Source organism: Apodemus sylvaticus, chromosome 15, assembly GCF_947179515.1.
Source record: "Apodemus sylvaticus chromosome 15, mApoSyl1.1, whole genome shotgun sequence".
NCBI lineage: Eukaryota > Metazoa > Chordata > Mammalia > Rodentia > Muridae > Apodemus > Apodemus sylvaticus.
The window spans coordinates 68705031-68729059 of NC_067486.1; the positions used below are offsets into that span (position 1 = coordinate 68705031).

The window sequence follows — 24029 nt, forward strand, 5'->3', positions numbered from 1 at the left end:
ATTATAGAAACATTTCAGTGATTAAATGAAAGCAATGAAAACTGATAAGGTATTTGGAAAATACTCTATCAAGACTCAAAAAGTTCCATGGCCTTGTGATTGGGTTACCATCCATACACATCGCTATGCACGTGCAGCTGCTGGTGCTAAGTCTGTACAGGGGCACACACATCTGCACTTGCTTGACACTGTATGTGCTTGCTTCCAATCTCATTGTAGTATCACAAAACAGATACTTTATGAACTGCTTTTTTTTTTTTTTTAAATTACTAATGTATCCAGGCATGATAGCATATGCCTTTAATCCTAGCACTTGGGAGGCAGAGGCAGGTCAAATCTTCTGTGAGTTTAAGGCCATCCTGTTCTATGTAGTAGAGTTCCAGGACAGCCAAGGCTACATTTCGTGTCTCAAAAACAAAACAAAACAAAAATTACTGATATGGTTTACATACTGTAAAATCATGCAGTTGGATATTCCACAACATAATAATTCATGCAAACAGTGAGAGAAGACAGTATATACTTTCATGACCTCTTTGTAGTATAGACCACCACCCAACTATCAAGAGTGCATTCTGTTTATAAGCAAATAAAATGCTGAAATCAAAGAAAATATTTTCCCATTCTTCTTCCTCAAATCACATAGCTATCATGTACAGCAAATATCCAACAACTGAATGAGGGTTAAAAGTATATATTGCCAACATGAGATATTTGGGACTTGTAACAGGATTATTAACCTTTTGAGCAGCCATATTCATCTGTAATCAAGATTACTTTCATTTTAGACAGCAGTAAAAAAAGTTAAAAAAACAATTTTAATTTTTAAGTTGCTACAATCGACATTTACATACTCTCCCCTCTTTCCATATCCCATTTTGTATAGCTTAATTAATATAAAGAATATAACATTAAACATCAAGGGAATAAAAAGTATTGCTTTTTTGCAATGGTTGCATAGAATAAAAAGAAAATAAACTAATAATGATTTAGCATTACTAACAAATATCTTTTTTAGTGCTTATGTTAGAAAACAAAACTACTAAAGAAATAGGAAAATACAAGTTTATTCCCCAACAGATATTTTTTTATAAGGGGCATACAAATCTACATACTAAGTGTAGTATCCAAAAATAGGTTGGTAAAGCTGTTTGCTTTCATTAAACCATTGAAATTAACCTTTCTGTATGTGGAATTTGAGGCACCCTTAGCCAAAATGCTTACAGCAAAACGTTTCAGATTTAGAGTTTTATACATTTAAAAATATCTACACAGCCAAACTTGGCTGAGCAACTCTGAACTGAAAATTTTGAAATGTTCCAAGATCTGAAATCTTTACACTGCAACTTTGTTGCTACAGACTTTGGGCTTTGGACTAGAGATACTCAATATTCTTTTCAAGTCTATGATTTTACTTGGCTCTTCCTAGTTTAACAATCTTAGGAATCTGACTTTTAGTTTTTAGAGTACGTTATTTAGGAAAAAGTCACTCAGTAATATTTTACCTTTACCTTTTTAAAAAAAAAAAACAAAACAACCAAACAAAAGAACAAGTAACATGAAACACTTACGGTAACTACTTTCACTATCGCTGGCATTAGAAGTTACGTGCTCTGAAATTGAAGGGAAATGAAAAGAAAATAAAAGTGTCATGAACTTAAAAGCTGATAAAAGCAAATTTTAAAAATTAAACAAGGTGGTATTATAAATGTTGAGGTATAAACCAAATATACCCACAGAATTTTTACAAAGCATTTTAGATTTTCTATGAAAAAAAGTTAAAATTTTCAACTAAATTTAACATAAACTGTCACGAGAAAATACCTGCAGTAAAAGAAAATGGCTTATGTTTCCAACAAAGTTTATGAACAAAATTCTCAGGAAAAAACCAAGTGGAGCATGGTACAGATACAATGTAATCTTGTATTAGTCCAAACATGCACATAAAATCCCAAAAGAAAAAATCGATTTGGTACCCAAGGGGACAAGCTCCATTTGAGCAAATCCTGATGGGAATGGTGCTTTTGTGATGTACAAATAGGTCAGGTTGTACCAGAACATCGTTTCTCTTAAACCTAGGTTTCAGAGGCCATTCAAAGCTGTCATGACAAGGAACTGGATGCTGGGTGAGACTACGTTTTAATAGGTAGTGTTCCAGCCAGGCGGTGGTGGCGCACGCCTGTAATCCCAGCACTCTGGAAGGCAGAAGCAGGCGGATTTCTGAGTTCGAGGCCAGCCTGGTCTACCGAGTGAGTTCCAGGACAGCCAGGGCTACACAGAGAATCCCTGTCTCGGAAAAACCAAATCCAAAAATCCAAAAAACAAACAAACAAAACAAAACAAAACAAAAAAATAGGTCAGTGTTCCTTAGCAACTCCCCTTTGATATCAGACTACTTTGCAAAACAAAACAACTCCCCAAACAAATATTAGTAAAAAGTCACCTAACTCTGGTCAAAAGTGGCCCCATTTTATAACTTGGTTACTCATAAGGATCAGGCATCCATTTATCTCTCAATAAATATCTTCTTTTAATAAAAGAGCAAAAATTTCATCCAGAAAACAAGAAAAGGAAAACTTTCAAGGACAGAGGGAAACCCAATTTTCTGTGAGGGAGAGAGAACATTTAGAGCCATGTGCGCTCCTTGGATGGTGGCTTAGTCCCTGGGAGCTCTGGGGGGTGTGGGTCTGGTTGGTTGATATTTTTGTTGTATGTGGTTGCAAATCCCTTCAGCTCCTTCAGTCCTTTCTCTAACTCCTCCATTGGGGATCCTGCACTCAGTCCAATGGTTGGCTGTGAGGATCTGCCCCTGTATTTGCACGGCTCTGGCAGGGCCTCTCAGGCGACAGCCATATCAGGCTCCTTCCAGCAAGCATTTCTTGGCATCCACAATAGTGTTGGAGTTTGGTGACTGTATATGGGATGTTTCCCCAGGTGGGGCAGTCTCTGGATGGCCTTTCCTTCAGTCTCTGCTCCACACTTTGTCTCTATATTTGCTCCCATAAGTTATTTTGTTCCCCTTTCTAAGGACTGAAGCACACACATTTTGATCTTCCTTCTCCTTCTTGAGCTCATGTGGTCTGGGAATTGTATCTTGGGTATTCTGAGCTTCTGGGCTAATATCAGTGAGTGCATACCATGTGTGTTCTTTTGTGATTGGGTTACCTCACTCAGGATGATATTTTCTAGTTCCATCCATTTGCAAAAGAATTTCATGAAGTCATCATTTTAAATAGCTGAGTAGTATTCCATTGTGTAAGTGTACCAAATTTTCTGTATCCATTCTCAGTTGAGGAACATCTGGGTTCTTTCCAGCTTCTGGCTATTATAAATAAGGCTGCTATGACCATAGTGGAGCATGTGTCCTTATTACATGTTGGAGCATCTTCTGGGTATATATGCCCAGGAGTGGTATAGCTGGGTCCTCAGGTAATACTATATTACCCAGTTTTCTAAGAAACCACCACACTGATTTCCAGAGTGGTTTTACCAGCTTGCAATTCTACCAGCAATGGTGATGATCCTCTCCAGCATCTGCTGTCTCCTGAGTTTTTGATCCTAGCCATTCTGACTGGTGTGAGGTGAAATCTCAGGGTTGTTTTGATTTGCATTTCCCTGATGACTAAGGACATTGAATAGTCTTTAGGTGCTTCTTGGACATTCGACATTCCTCAGTTGAAAATTCTTTGTTTAGCTCTGTACCCCATTTTTTAAAATAGGGTTATTTGGCTCTCTGGAGTCTAACTCCTTGAATTCTTTGTATATACTGGATATTAGCCCTTTATCGATGTAAAGATCTTTTCCCAATCTGTTGGTTGCCCTTTTGTCCTATTGACAGTGTCCTTTAGCTTACAGAAGCTTTGCAATTTTATGAGGTCCCATTTGTCGATTCTTGAACTTAGAGCATAAGCCATTGGTGTTCTATTCAGGAAAATTTCCCCTATGCCCATGTGTTCAAGATTCTTCCCCATTTTCTCCTCTATAAGCTTCAGTGTATCTGGTTTTATGTGTTGATCCTTGATCCACTTAGACTTGAGCTTTGTACAAGAGATAAGAATGGGCCAATTTTCTACATGCTGACCCCCAGGTGAACTAGCACCATTTGTTGAAAATGCCTTTTTCCACTGGAAAATACCAAGTGACTCTCTTTCCATTTTTATGTGTGCATATGAGTGTTTTACAGGTATGCGTGACTGTGTATGGAGGCCCCCAGAGGATGCTGGCAATCATCCCCAGGAACTCTTCTACCTTTTCAGTGAGGCCCATGTCTCCATCAGACCTAGAGCACGCTAACACTGCAGGTCTCTCTCGCTTGCCCTAGGGACCTGGTTTTTGTCTTTAGAGGCAGGAATTACAGGCAGGCTGCCATACTCACCCAACATTTACATGGGTCTTGGGGCTTGAACCTTGCTCCTTATAGCTGTAGGGGCAATTGCTTTAACCACTGAGCCATCTCTTCAGCCCCACCCCCAACCCTTTTTCCCTCATGTTAGTACATGGATTTCAATACAATCATTTGAAATTCCTGAATGATATTCAATAAATTCTAATTTGCCTGTTATTAAGACATTTTATTTGCTTTAAACTGTTTTACATTAATAATTCTAAATGTCTTCATTTATACCACTTTTTATCTATCCTATTTCTTTAAAATTTGTTATAAGAAATAGGAATGCCACAAAAACAAAAACTTCTGAAGGCTGTATTAGGATTGGCATTAAAAATTAGTTATCTGTATGATGAGAATAAGTGGGTAGGTAAGAGACAAAACTGATGACTGCTGAGCTGGGGATTATGAAGCAGGTGAATGAGTACTGCAGCATCTATGTTCACTAGTCTACCATTCGATAAACTGACACACTATAGAAGAAAATGGTATATTCTTTTTTTTTTTTTTTGTATTTTACATACTCACCTTGAGCTTTTAAAACCTGTAATAAACTTCTGTGGGTTCTTTACATTTTCTGTATATGGTTCCTCTACAATAAAACCTTGCTATTCATAGGGTGGGCCTTAGACTAGGATGCTGGGGATGGGGCTATAGCTCAGTGGTCCTGCCCCTGCTTAACATGCATGAAGAAGTGCATGCATGTTAGGTCCAAGCCCCAGCTCTGCCAGAATAAAAACAAAACAAAAGTTGAACATAACTTATCAAAGAAAGTTAGATAGCTAATACATAGATTGAAAGGTGTTTAAATTTACTTCCAATACAACAAAACCAAACATGCCAACGGAAGACAAGGACCACTTGTCTTATGAAGCAGTCAGAACCATCTATTGGGGTTAGGCATGTGGGTAAAAACATTCTGGAAAATTGCCAGAGCAGTGATCCCTAGATACCCAAGGAAGATAGGTTCCAGGACTCCAGGTAACAGAAGTGTAAGATGTGAATGTCCCTTCACAAAACTTGCAGGATTTGCATGTATTTCCTGCTCTTCTCCTTTCCTTCTTAGAAAGAGGATCATGTAGTCCACACTATTCTGTAACAGGCAGCTGAGTCATCCCAGATGCTGGGACTGTAGGTAGGCACAGAGCATCACAGCTGGCTCCTGTATACTTTGATCTTTTTTGATTCTATAATATCCTATATAGTGCAAATAATGGCTATATTATGCTATTCAGAGAATGAGAAGGGAATTAAAGCCAACTCAGCATACCACTAGAGGCTGTGAAGTGAATAATGGTAAATAAAAGTGTTATGGAAAGCCTGGGAATTTCTGAAATGAAGGATGTTCCAGGAGTCGCCATTCATGTCTGTTCATTCACTGCAGTGTTTTGTGCATGTGGCAATTTCAAGTTTTATACTTTGCAAATATCTGGACTTTTCTCCCCAAATATTTTCAATCTGCAGTTGGTTCAATTCATAGATATGGAAAACATGCATATGGAGAGTCAATTTTGTAATGCTCAACCAATATACATGCATGATCTAAAAGTGTCTCCCTTTCCTACATATTTCCCCAAAGAAAGGCATATATCTGAATATCAAAAGATATGCACAAGAATATTCAAAATAACATTATTTTAAAGTGCCAAGCACACTGTGCTTGCATATCTGACGTACGTAGCTGTTTTTATTGTGTTTGTATTGTGAGCACTCTGCATGTCGTTTGTGTGGCTGGGCTCGGCTCAGGCTCGGGATGCTGCTTCCTTTCTGCCAAGTGCTAGATGCCAGACACGAGCCAGCATGACTGCTTCTTAATAGGACCTGCAACTGCCCTTTAATACTATAAGGATGAATTGTATTTCGTTAACCATTTTTAAATTTGGACTCCAGAATGGCTTCAATCCTTTTTTTTTTTTTTGCTTTTACTTCTAAAGAATGATTAAAAATTATCTTTATCTCCAACTATACCCTGAGGATAATCTCCTTGAAATGGATTTAATAAGTCAAAAGAAAAAAATTTTTTTCAGAAAAGATGCATTAATTTATAGTTGTAATCATAGTGCATTAAAAAGCTACTCTATGGAATACTTCCATCACCAATGTGCCTCCAGGAAAAGGTAAAACACAGTACTTTGTAAACGCTGACTACTGAGTGCGCGCGCGCGCGCGCGCGCGCGCACACACACACACACACACACACACACTTGTTGCATCTCCTTATCTTATGAGAGCAGTTGTGCTAAGGGCTGCAGGCAGTAGACTTGAAAGTGCAGCCTAGGGGCAGCTTTAGGTCACTGTGGGTGTGCTCTTCAAGAGGATCCTTGCCTTTCCCAGGCTTTTCCCATTCGTCCTGGCACTGAGAGGAGAGCATCTGAGGAACCACTCATTGTATAGTGATGTCCTCCTCCCCACAAGCGTTCCAAACAACAGAGCCTCACAGGTGGAACCTCTCAACTGAGTCAAAGTGAACATCTGTAAGACGATTACCTTAGTTTTTGTTGTTGTTAGTAACAGAAAGGCAGGGTACTTGTATTACCCCTGTCCAGTTCTCTAGTGAATAGCCTGTTTCTTACTGATTCATAAGGAACAAGTACTTGACGCACATATATTCTTCCAGGTCCAGGGCTGCGTGCGAGGTACCTCAGATGCAAATTTAAGACCTCCCCACTCACCCTCTTACTTTAGGAGAAAAGTATTCCCTAAATTTTCTCTCTTCCCCATCACCCCCTCTTTCCCACCTCTTCTATTTTTAAGGTGCCCCGTGAACACAATTTTCTCAAATGTAATTACATTTGACCTTTCCTCACACATCTCCTGCCTGCAGGGTGCATGTTTGTTCTCTTTACTCCCTCCAAATGCTACACTGCCAATCCCAAGCAACTATTTGACATCTTACTTGTAAAAACACAAGTAAAAGCAAGTGTAGTTTTGGCACTTGAGAGTTGTGCACAACTCTGCTCACACAAGTGTTTAAAACAAGAAGAAAATAAACAGATATAAGAAACCTATGTGGCTGTTGTCGGAGGAAGTTTTTGAGGTATTTTATAAAACTGGAAATTGTAAAAACAGAAAACAAATGTGTTGTTTTTAAACTGTGTGCTATCACTTCACTTCTGAGTACCCCGTCTACCTCTTACTGAGTCATACCACCTTTAGTCTTATTTTGAATCCACATATATATTAATGAAGCCATAAGTAATGTCCTGATGTATCCTTCTTCCAGTATTTTCTCTATAATAACAAGCAGTCTATAATGCTTTATGTGTTTGTTTTATGGGATAACCTCCTTCATACCCAGTTTTAGAATTCTACTGGTATTTTTCTGCTTCTTCAATATTTTTTGAATAAAACCTTGACCTTTATGTTGCCAAGTTAATAAATTCTTTCAATTCCTGTGAAATGAAGCAGGTAGTCATAGTCCAGTGAATTATAATATACTGTGTAGAAAGTTAAATCTTTCCCCAAGTGACACTGCCTGATAATCTTTATTTTTCATAAGTTTTCCTTAAGAAAGTTTCTATTTCCAATTAGAGACACAGGTAAAGGTATAATCATAAATAACTATAAAATATGGGATCCATAATTACATACAGCAGTGTCTATGATTTTCAAAAATTCCAAGTTGATTCATATAACTTCTAAAACACATCAACCTCAAGACAAATCCCAGTGCATTGGGAATCTGTGGAGGATATTTTTCCAGTTATTGAAGATTTTCATAATTTTTCCAAAGTGTTAAACATTAAAAAGAAGCTGCTGCTAGTGACAAAAGTGTGTGGGTACTACTAATTGTAATCTTTAAGTAAAAAAATCTGTATATATTTTGATAAACAAGTTTTCCCTCTACTTCTGGTTCTCTCAGATGCTTTCCATCTCCTTACCCAGCCAACTAACAAACACAATCAAACATGACAAGGAGCAGAGCGGGCCAGAGTCAAACTGCCTGGTGGAGGCACTGGGCACCATGCACACGCTCTCAGCTTAGTGCAGACCTGCTTAGTAAGATCAAAGTAAGAGTATCTATCTAAAAATTGTAATATTTATTATTTAATGATGACATTCTTGGAAGGTTAACTAGTTACTATAAGAAAGTTTGCAAAATGCTTAATAATTTAAATGAAATAAACAATTCAACAAAAAAAAAATTTAGCCTGGATGTTTATTTCTATGAGTAGAGATCACCTAAATTAACTTAATAATATTTGATGATTTTTCACATTTAAGCAGTTTGGAAATACTCAAGTTAAACAGCACCTCACTCTGCTGAATAGGCTGGCCTCATACTCCCGAGGTCCTGATGGGATTCCACGCACATGTCACCATGCTTGGTTCTTACTCAATTACTTATTAGATTCCATCTACATATCAGAATCTACTAACCTTTATCCGATGACTAATCAGGTAGTTGAAAGTTAAGAACAGAAAAAACAAGAACAACAAATCCAAACAAATAACCTCTTGGCTAAGGGAGAAACGCTTAATTACACTGTGTTCTATAATGTGCTTATAATCTGAAGAGAATGACCCATTTCCCATAGACTGTTGCTTGAACTTGTTATTACCTTATACTTTCACATTAAAGCAAGGGTTTTCTAATACATAACTGTAGTGATTTAAACTTGTTTTTTAAAAGGGAAACACAAAACTCCAAAGCTGTACATGTCTATATTCTATTATGATGGGCAAGTGATATTAAAAAACAAACAAACCAAAAAAAAACTTGTAAAAAGCCTACACTTAAAAATTTTCTAGAAAAAGTTAACTACCAGAAAATTTACAAAATTGAAAACATAACTGAGTTTCTCAAGTGGCATGTTTAAAAAGGGAACATAGGAAAACAAAAATTGTATCATAGAAGTAAAAATCCCAAGCTTATTATAGACATGGAAAGCCTAAAAGCCATCTAAAGCACACACCTCCTCATGCCAGAAAGGCACTACTGTGAACCTCAAAATGTCCCTGAATAAGGTAGGAGGTTAAAAAATAACTTGGGAGTATTTTGATCACTTACTCAGGCCTTTTGATCCCATGTCGTCAGGGATCTCCTGTAGAGAGTAGTCCCCAGAGAGCAAGCAATAAAAAGATAATCAAAGAAAATAGTTGTCAGTGATGCATAGAATTGGTGCTACAATAAGAGACAGTTCCAAGACCATTACAGGTACACACAGCTTAAAATCACACTTGTAGATTTTTCAAGGTTTAGAATGAGCTACCAACTAAATGTTATCTACGCAAAGGATGAAAACTGGAGTTTAGAGGTTAATTAGAAAAGAAAGGAAAATTTTCAGGCCATTTTGGTATTTTACAAGTAAAATTTACATTATCTATATTTAATGACACAAGATAAAGGAAATGATTCCAAATGATCTAGCATCAGAAACTGGCAGTACTATATCTATATATCAGGTACTTTCATTTGTTCCCTTAGAACTCTGAATGTGTAAATGGTAAGTGCTTCTTATATGAGCCCTTACTTCAAAGAATTATATTTATTCTTATATGTTATAAACAGATAAGATGCAGTTAAAGAGTTCCTAGGTGCTAGAAAAGTTAAGACTGGAACACAAATTAATTTGTGTGTATCAAATTCCCATGGTAAAGTAAATGAGTAACCTGTTGCAGCTCTTGAAACTGTCTCCATGGTAACAGCCAACTGCAGGGCAGCAGTTCCCTCTACGGTCTATTATCAGTTGACCAACGGATCCACATACTTACGGTCAGCATCACTCGTTTCCTGCTCACTCTGGTCCTTGTTCTTGTAGAAGGGAAATTTTCGGGAAAAGAGGTTCTTTTTACGCTTGTCATTGAATGACTGCTGAAGAAGAGAAGGAGGGGCAAAACAAAGGGGTGTCTACTTCCGTGTGCACAAAGGCCCAGCCTAGCAGCTATGGAAGCTGACTCCTGGGACCACAGTTTGCATGCAGTTTGCATGAAGTTTATACTGTTCACATGAAAAATGAATTTCTAATTTTGTATAAGGTTTTATAATTCTATTATTTTGTAAATGGTAAATATTAAAATTCTAGAGCACATTCAGTTTTATCGAAAAAATAAATGCTACTTGACAAAAATGTTAAAAAGGGTTAATCAATTATTATCAAGCTAATATTTATTTCTAACGACTATGTATTTTTCTAGGAAATTTCCAAGGTATAGTACTAGATAGGTGATACCATGTTATTTTTAACGTTATGTTGCTGCTCAATTCTTTCACTTATTAAATAGCAATCTTGGCTTTACTTTGTCCTAACTATACATTTTCTTTTATGCCTTTTATTTGTGGCTATAATAAATTAAAACAATAGCCAATATTAACAAAACGAACCTAAATAATTACGAGGGGGTTCCTAGTTTAAATAGTTTCTTTTTTTTTTTTCAAGAGAAAAAGGTAAGCGCTGAAGTCTGTGACATACAAATGGAAAGACATTGGTGCAGTCACTGACTGGAGCCCCCGAGAAACTTTTCTGTTCTGGACTTTCTTAGTGGAGATGACCTCACCTACCAGCAACATCACAACCAATTAACTGGAGTGAGGATATATGATGAGGTTTTTGGAAGGTAGTGCTAGGGATGGCAAGTGCTTCACCAATAAGCCACATCACTAGCCCCAAAGATAGAATTTCTGCTTTGATTTTTCAAGTTGAACTGTGCCCGAGATGCTACCCCAGCCCTAACCATCCATCACGCACTTCCCGGGCCTTCAGGCTCTGTTATCTGGTTTTGAAATAGAGTGGACTACTTCAGAAATGTACAATCCCCAAGTCTTAAGATGCATATCTTTTTAAAACTTGATATGAATATGATGATGAGATCTTATGCTATGCTGGCTCCAACCTCCCCAGGATGTGAATTATCTTTCTGCCCAGTGCATCTACTTGGTGTACCCTATTGACTCAGGAGTGACTGGGGAGCCAGCCATCTTTGTTATCTGATTGACTGTCTTGGTATCAATGCATTTATGTTAAAGTAAACATCATTTTACTTTATGCACTAAAAGCTCAAGAGTAGCAATAATGGCTATCCTATTCTATTGCTATAATTACTGTGCTTTTTATTAATTTACTGTGCTAATTTATAAATTACATTTGTCACAGACATGCATCTACAAGAGAAATGCAGCATAAATGGCTTCAGGTGCCCACTAGTGTCTTGGAATGTACTTTACTCAGGTGAGTGGCATTACTGTTTATCACGGGAAGCATGTTCTTATTTAAAAATCAAGTGGTGTGAACACTTAGGGAAACATTGTAAGTCAAGTTAGATGGTAAATTCATAAACCAAATTATCTTAGAACATGAAGGTCAGGAGGAACTAGAGAAAGGAGAACTCTTCAGCAGAAGCTGGCCCTGCTGCTGCTGAGGTGCAGGGCTGCAGAAGTCTTGCTTCGGCAGCTATTTTATCAGCTGTCAAGTAGCATCATGCGACTCAAAATGCTTGCTTGGGTCTAAATTTTAGAAAGGAGAAAATTTAAGTTTTAGCAGGGAAAAAAGGTAATATTTCTCTCTCTCTCTCTTCTTTTTTTTGCATGAGAATCGCTGGTTTAAGCGTGTGATTTTTCATAAAATTTTAATTTTTTAAAAAAAGGTTATTTACCCCATTTACCGCATATATAGTGGTCAGAGTCAGTTTCCTAGCACACAACCAAAGAAATATGTAGTTTAAAATGTTTTGATTTTTTTGTTATCTTTCCAGTTAGCCAAAATAAGATATCTCAAGGACACTGTAATACAGGATAGAAAGATGTGTGTTAGTTAAGAAATGTATTAATTATAGTAATTTAATATCACCCAGGTGAAAAACTTATTAAAAGTGCAAATGTTAAGTAGCATAAGCAAACAATTAAAGTGTGTGGAAAATATAAAACTGAAGAGATATGAAGAAAAATCTTCAGTTTTTCTGTATTTTCAATAAAATTATTTTTTAATTTTTTAATATCATTAATGTCATATTGCAATAAACACAAGAAATGATACAATGCCACAAATTCATGACAGGTATATGAAACACATAGATATAAATGCTCCAAATGTAGCATTTCAAAAATGGCCAAATAAGTACTAAAAATGTTAATGAGGAACTGAAATGTTAAAGGTCAGTATTGAAAAAAAGTTTGCAGATCATCATGTAAGGAAAGGAAAGGAGGAAGGGAAAATATTACAGAAAGGAATGCAGTTCTGTATCAATGGCAAGCGTATTTTTACCCCACTCAGTACCATGCATATTCTGGTGCTGTGTTAGAACACAGTGACTGTGTACAGAGTTGGTTACAGTCAACAAAGACTACAATTTAAATCTCGTTAATTCAGTTAACTGCTCACAGAATGAAAGGAGAGTTAAAACATGCATCCTCTTTTTAATTCACTGATAGTTTTACTGTACTGACTTTTAAATATATATATAAACAAGTACAGAAAACACTGTTATTTAATATCCTGAGTATATACCTGGGATTTTTCTTCCAATAAAAATTTTTAACAAAATATTGCTTCAGGTTGTAAGATGTAATTATGATTCTGAATTTAATAGAAATTTATCACTTTCAAAAACTAAATTATCTAAAACTTATCCAGATATAATTTCTTTAACATATTAAAGCTGTTAGCACTGAGTGCCTGATGACATCTGATGTCCAGTGATGGTAGTTTACAGGACTAATTTGCTGCAAATGTCTGTTTATTTCAAGTATAATGAAGAGCTTATAAACCTTGCTTCAGGTAAAAAGCAAGTCTAGAGATATAAACATTATGAAAAGTATCTCAATGCAGGTAGCATGTGTGAAGTTCTTTCTGCAGGCTCACTTAAAGTACATTTTACTGCAGGAGGGCATGGGTAAGGAGGAATTGTGTACACAGTATAACTGAAACCTGTACCATCTTACTCATCTATCAGAATGTTATATTTTCACACACCCAAACATATTTAAACTAAATAGAAAAATAAACATCTAAATAGTTAAGAAACTCAATACATTTTCCCACTATGTATATAACTTCTTTTGACTTTCTTTATTCCTGGATTATAGCTTTGTGTTGATCTTAACATCAAAAATTGGATTCTAGTAAGAAATTTATTAAGGGAAGAAAGAAATACAGAACAAAGACCTCTCTAGGTGGCTTCACCTGTAACAACTTGTAAACTCACACCATGACTTAAACTAGACCACCCCCCCAACCCTCTTTAATGAAGGGTTCTTACTATGTAACCCTCATTATCCCGAGATTCACTATGCAGAGCAGGTTGGCCTGAAGCTCACAGAAATCTGCCTGCCGCTGCCTCCTAACTGCCATGTGCCACTATGCCCAGCAGGTAATACTCTTTATAGTATAGGAGGATCATTAAACTAGCTGTTTCATAAGACATGGAATTAGAAGCATGCCTGCTGTCTACCTGCTTCTCTATGCCTTGGGATTATAAGTGTGCATCATCAACTCAACTGACACAGTCTAGTTAAACCACTGAAAGCTAAATTCATATGTATAAAAATAATACTGATCAAAAGTTACTAAGAATCTATCAAATGACATAATCTGAAAAGGCCTGCAGAATAGGTACTTTATAGTAAGTGACTACTACTATTCTAATCTGTGGCAAGAGCTGTTCATAGTTAATTCTTAAGGTCAGTATTCTCATTTTAACAACAGAACCAAAATAAAAATGATAGAAATGTACAAGATTTCGTATACTCACCCCTTTATCTCCTCTTGTTTTAGAATTGAATTTGACCGTTTTTAATCGGGCTCGTTCTTTCTTCTCAACTCTGTCAAAGTACAGAAGGTTACTGTCTTTGTTACTGGAGACTGAATTCTAAACCTTATATAAATTAGACATATTTTCTAGCACCGAGTCCTGATTTCGAGAATTTTTTCTTCTGTTTAAGTTGGAGTTTTACTATGTGCCCTAGACTGATGTGAAAATGTTGATTCAAAACCTTATCTTAGCCTTCTGAGTAGCTGGAATTTATAGATCTACATTACTATTCCTGGTTATAATATTTTTCTCTTAAAGATTTTTGTGTGTATGTATATATGTGGAAGTTAAAGGTTAATGTTAAGCCGGGTGGTGGTGGCACACGCCTGTAATCCCAGCACTTTGGGAGGCAGAGGCATGCAGATTTCTGAGTTCGAGGCCAGCCTGGTCTGCAGAGTGAGCTCCAGGACAGCCAGGGCTATACAGAGAAACTCTGTCTCGAAAAAACCAAATCCAAAAAACAAAACAAAAAAACCCGGGGCTGGAGAGATGGCTCAGTGGTTAAGAGCGTTGACTGCTCTTCCAGAGGTCCTGAGTTCAAATCCCAGCAACCACATGGTGGCTCACAACCATCTGTAATGGGATCTGATGCCCTCTTCTGCTGTGTCTGAAGACGGCTGCAGTGTACTCATATAAATAAAAATAAATTAATTAAAAAAAAAAGAGTTTGTTTTAAAAAAAAGGGAGTGGGGGGCTAGAAAAGGGGAAATCATTTGAAATGTAAATAAAAATATATCGAATAAAAAAAAGTGAAAAAAAAAACCCAACAAACAAAAAAAAAATAAAGGTTAATGTTAGGTGTCTTCCTTCCTTGCCCTCTACCATTAAAAAATACATTCATTGTATGTATGTATATATGTATGTATGTATGTATGTATGTATGTATGTATGCATGCATACCTGTGTGTGAGAATGGACAAGTGTGTAGATACTCAGGAAGGATAGAAGAGTTGGATTCTCTGGGAATTTGTCATAAGCATACATGCCTTAGCTGCTGGAAACCAAACTTGGCTCCTTTGCAATACATGCTCTTCTTAACTATTGAGCCATCTCTTCAGCTCCCATCCTACTTTTTTGAGGCAGATTTCCCACTAAGTATACAGTTTACCAATTTGGCTAAGCACACTCTAGAGATTGTCTTGTCTGTTGGAATTCCTGGTATGTACTGTCCTGAACCTGACATTTTTATGTGAGTATGACACTTGTGTGACACTTTACAGACTGAGCCACCTCACCAGTCCTTAGTACAAGTCCAATACAATTTAGAGCCTTGCTTTACACCACTTATTCTAAAATTCCCCAAGCCACTTTAGTGTGAAGTAAGAAGCCTTTTAGGAAGTACCACAGTACACAAGCAGACACAGGATACAACAGACTACACTTACATGCACTCAGTTCCATAAGTAACCTGAAAACAGTCAGACAACATTTCTGACTTTAGTCAGTTTCCAGGATTCCTTCCTTCTTTCTTTTTTGTAAATACTAGCTTAGCATAGAACATATATGATGAAAATAAAGCTTAAGGGAGAAAGTAAATGTAGCAAAACTCAACAATTTGGATGTATACTGTATTATCTTGAAACTTTTTGTACTGTTCTGTAGCTCTGAAATATAAAACCCATGTGGAAAAAAATTTAATTCCAATAATCTATACGTATAAAGATATAATAGTCTACAAGTCAGTAGAAAAGTATTTTGGAAGGGAGAACAACAGGTAAGCTTTATGTCTTTGAGGGTGAAAGGTAACTTTGGGAACAGGTTAACAGATGCCAGAAGGACTTTAAAAAATGTTGAATTTTGAATCTTCTTGTATTTATACAATGAGCATGAAGGCTCATTCCCATAAGCCCTATATGCAAGAAGCTGAGGCAGGAGGATTGTTATGAGTTTGAGGTCAGTCTGTGTGATAGAGTGAGTTCTAGTTAGGTTGGGCTACAGTCCTGTTTCTCAGAGAAAGAAACATTAAAAGGGTGCCCTACTCAAATATGCAAATTAAAAAAACACCAAAAATTTTAGATACAGTGACATCAATCTTAATCATGCAAATGTGTTTTCACATAAATTAAACTCTTTAAAAACCTTTAAATTTTAGCTTTTAAGTATGATAGCATACTGCAGGAAACCCAAGCAGAACAGCCTATGAAAACTATCTAGCTAATGTTTTATTGTGGGTGCAACGGAATCTTAATACTCATAGATTAAAGCCCTATGTTCTTGAATACTCCAGAAGAATACTTGGGAGTCTATAGCATGAGTAATTTGTAAACTTGTTCCAGTACTTACTGAGGGTACCACTAACCTAGAATTAATTAAATAAACACCATTAAAGTCCATTAAAAATGGACTTTCCTAATCTGTTCGTTCAGTAAAATATAGTATTTGTAAATGCTATTCCGGAAATAAAATCAAGAAGTGTGAGAATTGTAGCTCTTCATGGTATTAGATTTCTGGATAAAAGAGTTTTACTTAAAACAAATTTTAAAAACTTTCAAGAAAAAAATAAAGGTGCCTGCATCTTCCCCTGAAGCTGGCAGTTATAAACTGTGTCCAGAGCTGACCAGGGCACTGTGGAAGGAGACCATGCCTTTCTTTTATGTGCAGAAAAGGCTGGGCATTAGCCTAGATTGCCCCTTGATGATCCCTCTCAGTGCCATGCTTCTGAGAAACAGAACGTGTATGTGGAATTGGTGCTATCTGGGCTCAAAAAGAATGCAGTGTAAATATGAAGATTTTGAAGATTTTTTGGTGTTGGTGTGGGGGCACAAAATGATGAAGGGTATGGTGACATCAAGTGGCAGCAGGATAATGGGAGGGAGCCTCCCCATCACACCCACACCTTTTGGCCAAGGAGAAACCCAGGCCCTGGGCACAGGAACTGAAGGCTGCATTTTATGCTGTTTTCTACAGGAAAGATTGTTTAATGAAAGCTTCTTCATCTAATGTGTATAAACAAAAAGCCACTCTATTTTACATTTAAATAAAATGGCAAATGTGTTGTGTCCTACTATATTTTACAGTAGAAACATAATAGTCTTTATAGTGCTATTTATGAACCAGAAGATGAATAGATACTTCAAGATGTATCCCCTGTGTTCACCCTTCCATCCAAGTCACCATGTTTCTCTGGTTGAGGGCACATGCAAAGCCTCTGTAGGGTTATGAGGCTCCAAAGGACAATTTTTAGGAGCTGCAACTTTGATATTTAAGATGTGAGGTTTCTACTGAATCAAGAAGGCAAAGAGGAGTTTCTGAATTAAAGCATACTATATTTTAATATAGGAAAGAAGAATGCCAAAGGCTGTACTCCTAAAATAAGATTTTTCCATCAAACACATGATTATACAACAGATGGTTCTTGCTAAGTATAAAGCTCTAGCTAACAACAGTTATACCCTTCCAATCAGTAATTACAAATCCTGTAAATCAGCAATACTTTAATACTGTTCTTGGGCTTAAGATGTAGTTCATTTACAGAATGGTTGTATAGCATGCACAAAGCCCTGGGGACTCAATCCTTAATACTGCACATAAAGTATTTCTGTTTGCGCTATGAAAGAGAGAGAGAGATATGAGTTGGGGTATTTTCGATTAAAGTATAAATCCAACTCACCAGTGAACTAGAGCTGAATGAAGTAGCCAGCTATAGTAAGCATAGACACTATGTTTGCTGGTTACCTTGACATAAGTTGAGTTAATGAAATAAAAACAAGACAGGAAGATTTTCCTTTCTTCTCCTCCTCCTTTTAAATTTTTTTATTTTTATTTTATTTTTGCAGCCTAGGGATTGAACCCAGGCCTCAAACATGCTGGGTAATCAAACCTAGTCTTCTAGAAGACCAACCAGTGCTCTTAACTGCTGAACCATCTCCAGCCCCCTACAAGATAATCTGGTGGGAGTGTATTATCTAGTTCTATCATTGGTTACTTTTCTGTTCGTTTGTTTGTCTGAGACAGTCTTGGTATGTAGCCTAGACTTGCTCGGAACTCACGGAGTGCACGTGCTACCTCACCAGAACCTCCACTGGAGACATTTTATGTGACAGAATCAAATAGTAATGAATTACACCACGGAAAACAAAGCTTCGGATCACTATTCAAGAAAAGATATTAATTCATTTATTCAGCTTTCTTAACTCTTTAATTCATTAATTGCGGGGCTCAAAAGCATTTTAAAATTGTGTATACTTAAGTATAGTAATATATGCATGCAATCCTGGCACTTGGAAGGTTGAGATAGAAAGGTGTTGAGAATTCAAAGTCAGCCCGTGATACATTGCAACACCAGGTCTTAAAAGTCAAGGCTGAGGAGATGGCTCAGTGAATAAAATGCTTCATGCACAACTCAGATCCTCAGACTCAATATAAAACAAGAAGAGGCACTGCATATCTGCAGCCCTGCAGCGAGCCTATGGTGATGTGGAGACAGAGGAGCTTTGAAAGCTGACATGACTAGCTAGCCCGATCTAGGCAGTGGTAAACAAGAGATCCTGCTGCAGACAAAGTGGAAGACAAGCACTGACTCCAAGACTGTCCTGACTGCCAAACGTGTGCTGTGCACACGTGAGCCCCCCACATTCACCCTTCCCTATAATTTGATTTGTTACACATATTTTGATATGCACAGGTAAAACAATTGCTATAAATTATGCCAATTAATTTAACACACCTCAATAACTTCTCATGCAATTACTTTTTAAGCATTGTTTTGACAGCGAGAAACTTGGGCTCCACTTAGCAAATTTCACTATGGCTCTCAGAGTAGCCTTCTGGAATTTATTCTTTTATCACTGAAACTACCTTATCCCTGACCAACATCCTCCCATTCCTCTCCCACCTACGACTCTCTTGGAACCTCTAGTAACCTCCAGAATATTTTACATTTCACATAAGTGAGACACAGCACTTTGACTTTCTGTATGTGCTTCATTAAGCACAATGCTTCTACATAGCACAGTACAAGAAATGCCAAGAAAACAATTATTAATGTCCTACTTTGAAGTAGTAAGAAACCCACTCACCTGCGCTTGCTAGGAATCACTCCAACGTCGTCACTCTCGCCGTCTGGGGTGACCTGCCTGGCTTGCCACCACTCGTCGTCAGAAGCATTGATAACATGGAGAATGTCTCCAAATTTGAAGTTCAATCCTTGACTGGGAAGCCCACTGTCTTTAGTCTTGTCATAATCAAAAAGGGCTCTAGACTCAAGAAAAAAGTTCATAATAAGTTGTTATTGTGGTAATAATCAATTTTAAAAATTCATGGGATCGCAGAAGTATATATAATTTCTTTAGACAAGTTATTAGTTTAGTACAAAAACGTTAGGCTTGATTTTACAGTATATATAACACAGTAACAACAAAAAAGAAATCACTCTGTAATGGAAACAGTCTAAGTCTATTACTTACTGCTTTCAGCGTTTTAGGATAGACTGCATGCTGGGTTGATACTGGAAATTGCTGCATTGAATATGAATATGTATATGGATTGCTACGGGCCCAAAACAGCCTTCTTGCCTCAGTCTCTCGGTCCTGGGAAGTCTGGCTACTTTATCTCAGGGCTGTCTTACTGAGTCGCCTAGGGAAGGGGGCTGACACATGTGATCCACTCACATTTCTACTGGACAGTGACAGGAGGGCTGTAGAGCGCTGGCCTCAGTGCTGCCCAGCACTCCTGGGTATGCAGCCCTTCGCTGCTTCCCTCTGACAGTTTCTTTGGCTTCCCTTTGCTTTTTCCCTCCTATTAGATGGGGCTAATGTTGACACACTGTAGAGTTGTTCTGATGACGCCATCAGGCTTATGTGTAAGGGAAATTTTAAAAATCTCTGGATACACTGGTTATATTTGTATTTTCAACTACCAAGGAGGACTGCTTGAGTCTAGTAGTCCTGGGTGAGCTTTGGTAACATAGTCACACCCCATCTCATGATAAAGAATAAAAATAAAAAAGTTGGCACCCCAAATTTCATTACCTATAATATAGTAACAAAGTATATTAGATTTGTAAATGAGAAATTATAAACATTATCTGCTTTGATTAGATATTTAGAAACAACCTTCCATCTATAGATTAACTAGCTAGATATGCAAGTATATAAGTTGGTATCAATATAGTGATTATTCTTCCAGCTAATTACTTCTTCTACTTGTTTGCAAATGTAGTAATAACATTAGTTTAAAAGTCATTATCAATAAAAATTAAGAATAAAAAAGATAGTTATTTTAAAAACTTATTTTAAAAAAATATAGTATTAATTTACAGCAGTAAAATGTAAAGTCTTTCAAAATTTGTTAAAAAGAAATGAGCTAATAAACACACAATATTTAAACTTAATTCTTAAGACCAAATAAACTCTCTTAAAAGTCCAAGAAAAATAGGCTGGACTGAAGTGTACTTGCCTGGCATGCACAAGGCCTTGAGTTTAATTCTTAGGACCAGTGATCCTAAGCACTTTGAGCAAACAAGCGAAGAAAACCAAAGAGAATTGTGGCAATCAGACTGAAATACTAAATAGTTATTCTTTTATCTTAATCTGAAAACTGAAAATTAAAATAAAATCATTCCTTGCTACTCAACACTTTAGTCTTTTATAGTATTACATTTTTTATTTTGGTTTATGTGTAGGAGTGAATAAAGGAAAATACAATCTACCCAAGCTCTGATAGTCACTAAAACAACCTAAATTATCTTTGCTAGTTCACATCTATTTTTGTCTTTTTTTAATACCACTAATTCAAAAGGTCACATAATTTATGATATTAAAGTTCAACTATTCCAACTCTTGAGAGTATAATGTCAGAAAATCAATCATGAAAATTTTATTGGTTTGCACTGAACTTTTCTACGGTAAATCCAAGTCAGTCACAGTAAACAAACAAACAGGATCTGCTTACACAATTAGATGATGTCACAGTTACATGTGACACTTACCTGACATAGAGGGATCGCTTCTGGCTAGTTCGAAGAGACCCTGACCCTGAACTAATGCTGCTGTTCATCATTTGCTCCCGTAAGTCATGGATTTTAGCTTCAAAACGACTGTACTCTGATGGAGAAAAAAAAAAAAAAGAAACTAAATATTCCTAAAAACAAGTTTTTCAAAGATAAAATATAAGCTATATAAAGTGTCTTAAAATTGACCGGGTAGGCTAGGAGTAAGCCCCCATAAGCTTCTAAGTGCTAGGGATTAGAACTGGCTGGCAGAGGATGCTGTTCAAATCACATTTAAGACAACTCTACGAATCAAATAGCACTAGCAGTTTTATATTTTCATTTGGATGTAAAGTTTAAAAATACGAAGTATTGCAGTTTTTAATTAAAATGAAATTTATAATAAGTAATGTCAGATGCTTTGATGGATGAAATTTTCTTAAGAAAAACTTTACACTTTCAAGTGTAGAATTTACATAGAGTTTATAACAATGTAAAAAAAAAAATCCAAACCCGCCAATAGGAGTGCCACTATTTTGTAATTTTTAAATTGCTGAAATGATAAAAAAAAAAGGCAATCAGAAGTAACATTCATAAAATTCAGAAAAAATATTAAAGAATTTTTTGACACTGGCTATTTTAATCTGTGTTATAATGCTAGAGACTACTAAATTTTTGATGATGTAAAGTACCTTCTAATTTTGTTTCTTTCTGATGCATCCACACAGACAGAGGCTATAAAGCCCCCATGAGCCTACCTAAACTTCTACCGTCTTGTTACTAAGTAAGATAACGCTATGGTCTTTGATCACTTGATGACGGGTGCTTCATGGGTTATCTCTCTTTCAAGTGAGTTATTAAATATGTATACATCTCTTAATTCTTAAAAATAAAAAGCCTTAGTTATTTACTGTATGTTGAGGGAGGGTGTACAGATCTCATGGACCCTGTGTGGACCCAAGCTGTCAAAGGACAGCGTGAGGACACTGCTTTTACTGTGTAAATTAGGGGCTGAACTCAGATCATCAGGCTTGGTCAGTGCCTTTACTTGCTGAGTCATCTCACTAGCCCATTAAGCTTTTAATTAGCCATTTAACTAACATTGGTAAGGACTTCTAACTTACAGTAGGCTATACTTAGTAGGCTTATCAGTAATTTGAAACAGAAATTGTTAATTTGTGTGTCTTCTTCCATATTGGATCTTTTTTAGTTATGTTTCTATCATTGTTTGAGCAATTTACCTTTTGGCACAGAGTATCATAAAATACCAGTATTTTCTCTGCCTGAATCTGGAAGCCAGTCATCTGTTCAAAAAGCCTCAGTTAAATAGAAATAGATCTAGATCAGAAGGCAAGATCTAGGGCCTATGTATGCTCACTACTATTGGGGTATGACTGTAGTATCAAGGGCAAAGCATACCAGATATTTATATATGCACATAAGAGGTTTAGATCTATAACTGAATTTACATCTACTGAAACTGAAAGTTGAGTTCATATTAAATTTTCTAGTTCAAAGCCAATATCACAGAATATATATTTAGCTTTTTCCTTTGTATTTAACGCATAAAAAAAATCAGCTTAAAATGTATATTCACTTTATGTTTTGAGCACCACCGAGTGCCTGCTCTTATCAGGATCTATTGCTTTCCTGAATGTGCTTCTCAAACTAGGCCATAACCTGACAGGAAGGGCGAAGCCCAGGGGAGCATGGCAGCACTCCTCGGGCCCTAGCCCTACAGTGGACCTCGCTCTGTTCTTTCTAGTTGCTGTGGGACTTAAGTGACCAGGCTGTGGAAGAGCAAGATCTCTAGCTTCAATTCAAAAACATTTCCCCAGTTTTCGTACTCCCCTTAGGAAATACCGGTCCTATTTAAATACAGTGTTTTATTATTTTTAGGACGTTTCTAATTTTATGAAGTCATTGCTGTTCTTTGCATATCTTGAGACTATTCTGTAAATACATCAGTTGGTGACCATTGTAAGTGTGTGCTTTCTTATGAAGAAATTATTCTAATTCTTATTTTCAGTTTTCAAGCAGGTTCCTATGTGATTCAGTCTTGATCTGTTCATTTTTATCTAAGTTTCTAGAAACTTTTTTTTAAAGGTGGGATCTCCTGTAGCCCAGGTTGCCTTGGGGAAAGGAGGGAGGGAGGGAGGGGGAGGGGAGGGAGGGAGGGAGAGAGATACCCTGAGATAAATGCTTAGCTTGTCCTAAAATTTTGGGTAGGCTTTGATATGGCTTCTCCCTTCTAGACTGGAGCTTCCTTCTTTTGTTGCTTTTGCCAATTGTTCAAAGATATGATCTAATATGCTGAGATTCTCCTACTTTATGATGTATTTACCCTATTAACAGAAAGCGAGTTTCAGTTGGCTGTCACGGCCCGATGCCTGCAAACCCACTGAACTCAGTATGCAGACTGCGCCAAACCTTGCACTGCTATTACGCTCCACCCTCCGCCATGCAGGGTTTACTACTCACCCTGAGCCCCTCCTGTTGCTTTGCCCTGTACTGTAGGTTATATCACAGGGGTTGGTAGCTCTTTATAGCTTGATTACATCAGTTTTTATTTTGGGGTTTATGAAGAGTTCCACCTAGTTTTGTTCTAAGTCTGCTAATAAATTTTAGTTTCTCTGTCCTAATAATTTTTTAAGAGGTGTAGAGAAGTTATGGGACATGCATTAAATCTACCATTTCAGTTTGCATTTTCTAGCAGTACCATTGACTCTGTGCTTCTGATTTTTAAAGTTACTGTATTACTGTATTGATAACTATTGTGAGCACATATGGGTATACATACATGTGCCCTGACATACGAAGGTCAGGGGATCCCTTTCAGGGCAGGTCTTCTTCAGCTGTGGGTCTGGATTAAATTCGCGTCTTGCACAATGAGTGCTTGATGACACTGAGCCACCGCACCTGGGCTTTGGTCTTCCCTGTGTTGTGTATTTGGTTTTGAAATACAGA

The 24029-nt window shown here is 36.9% G+C and overlaps 1 protein-coding gene across 13 annotated transcripts in view; it reads right to left on the reverse strand.

Moving 5' to 3' along the window:
* Dlg1 (discs large MAGUK scaffold protein 1) overlaps nt 1–24029 on the reverse strand; it is a 181161-nt gene that overhangs the window by 16408 nt on the left and 140724 nt on the right. For 7 of the 13 annotated variants that reach the window (XM_052159031.1, XM_052159027.1, XM_052159023.1 and 4 more), the window contains 5 exons: nt 21063–21177; nt 19153–19329; nt 14075–14144; nt 10103–10202; nt 1572–1613 (listed from right to left, as the gene is read on the reverse strand). In XM_052159031.1, coding sequence (XP_052014991.1) covers nt 1572–1613; nt 10103–10202; nt 14075–14144; nt 19153–19329; nt 21063–21177 — 504 coding nt within the window. Of the gene's footprint in view, nt 1–1571; nt 1614–9398; nt 9433–10102; nt 10203–14074; nt 14145–19152; nt 19330–21062; nt 21178–24029 lie in introns of all 13 variants that reach the window. The other 6 variants (XM_052159029.1, XM_052159034.1, XM_052159030.1 and 3 more) reach the window with 2 other exon arrangements.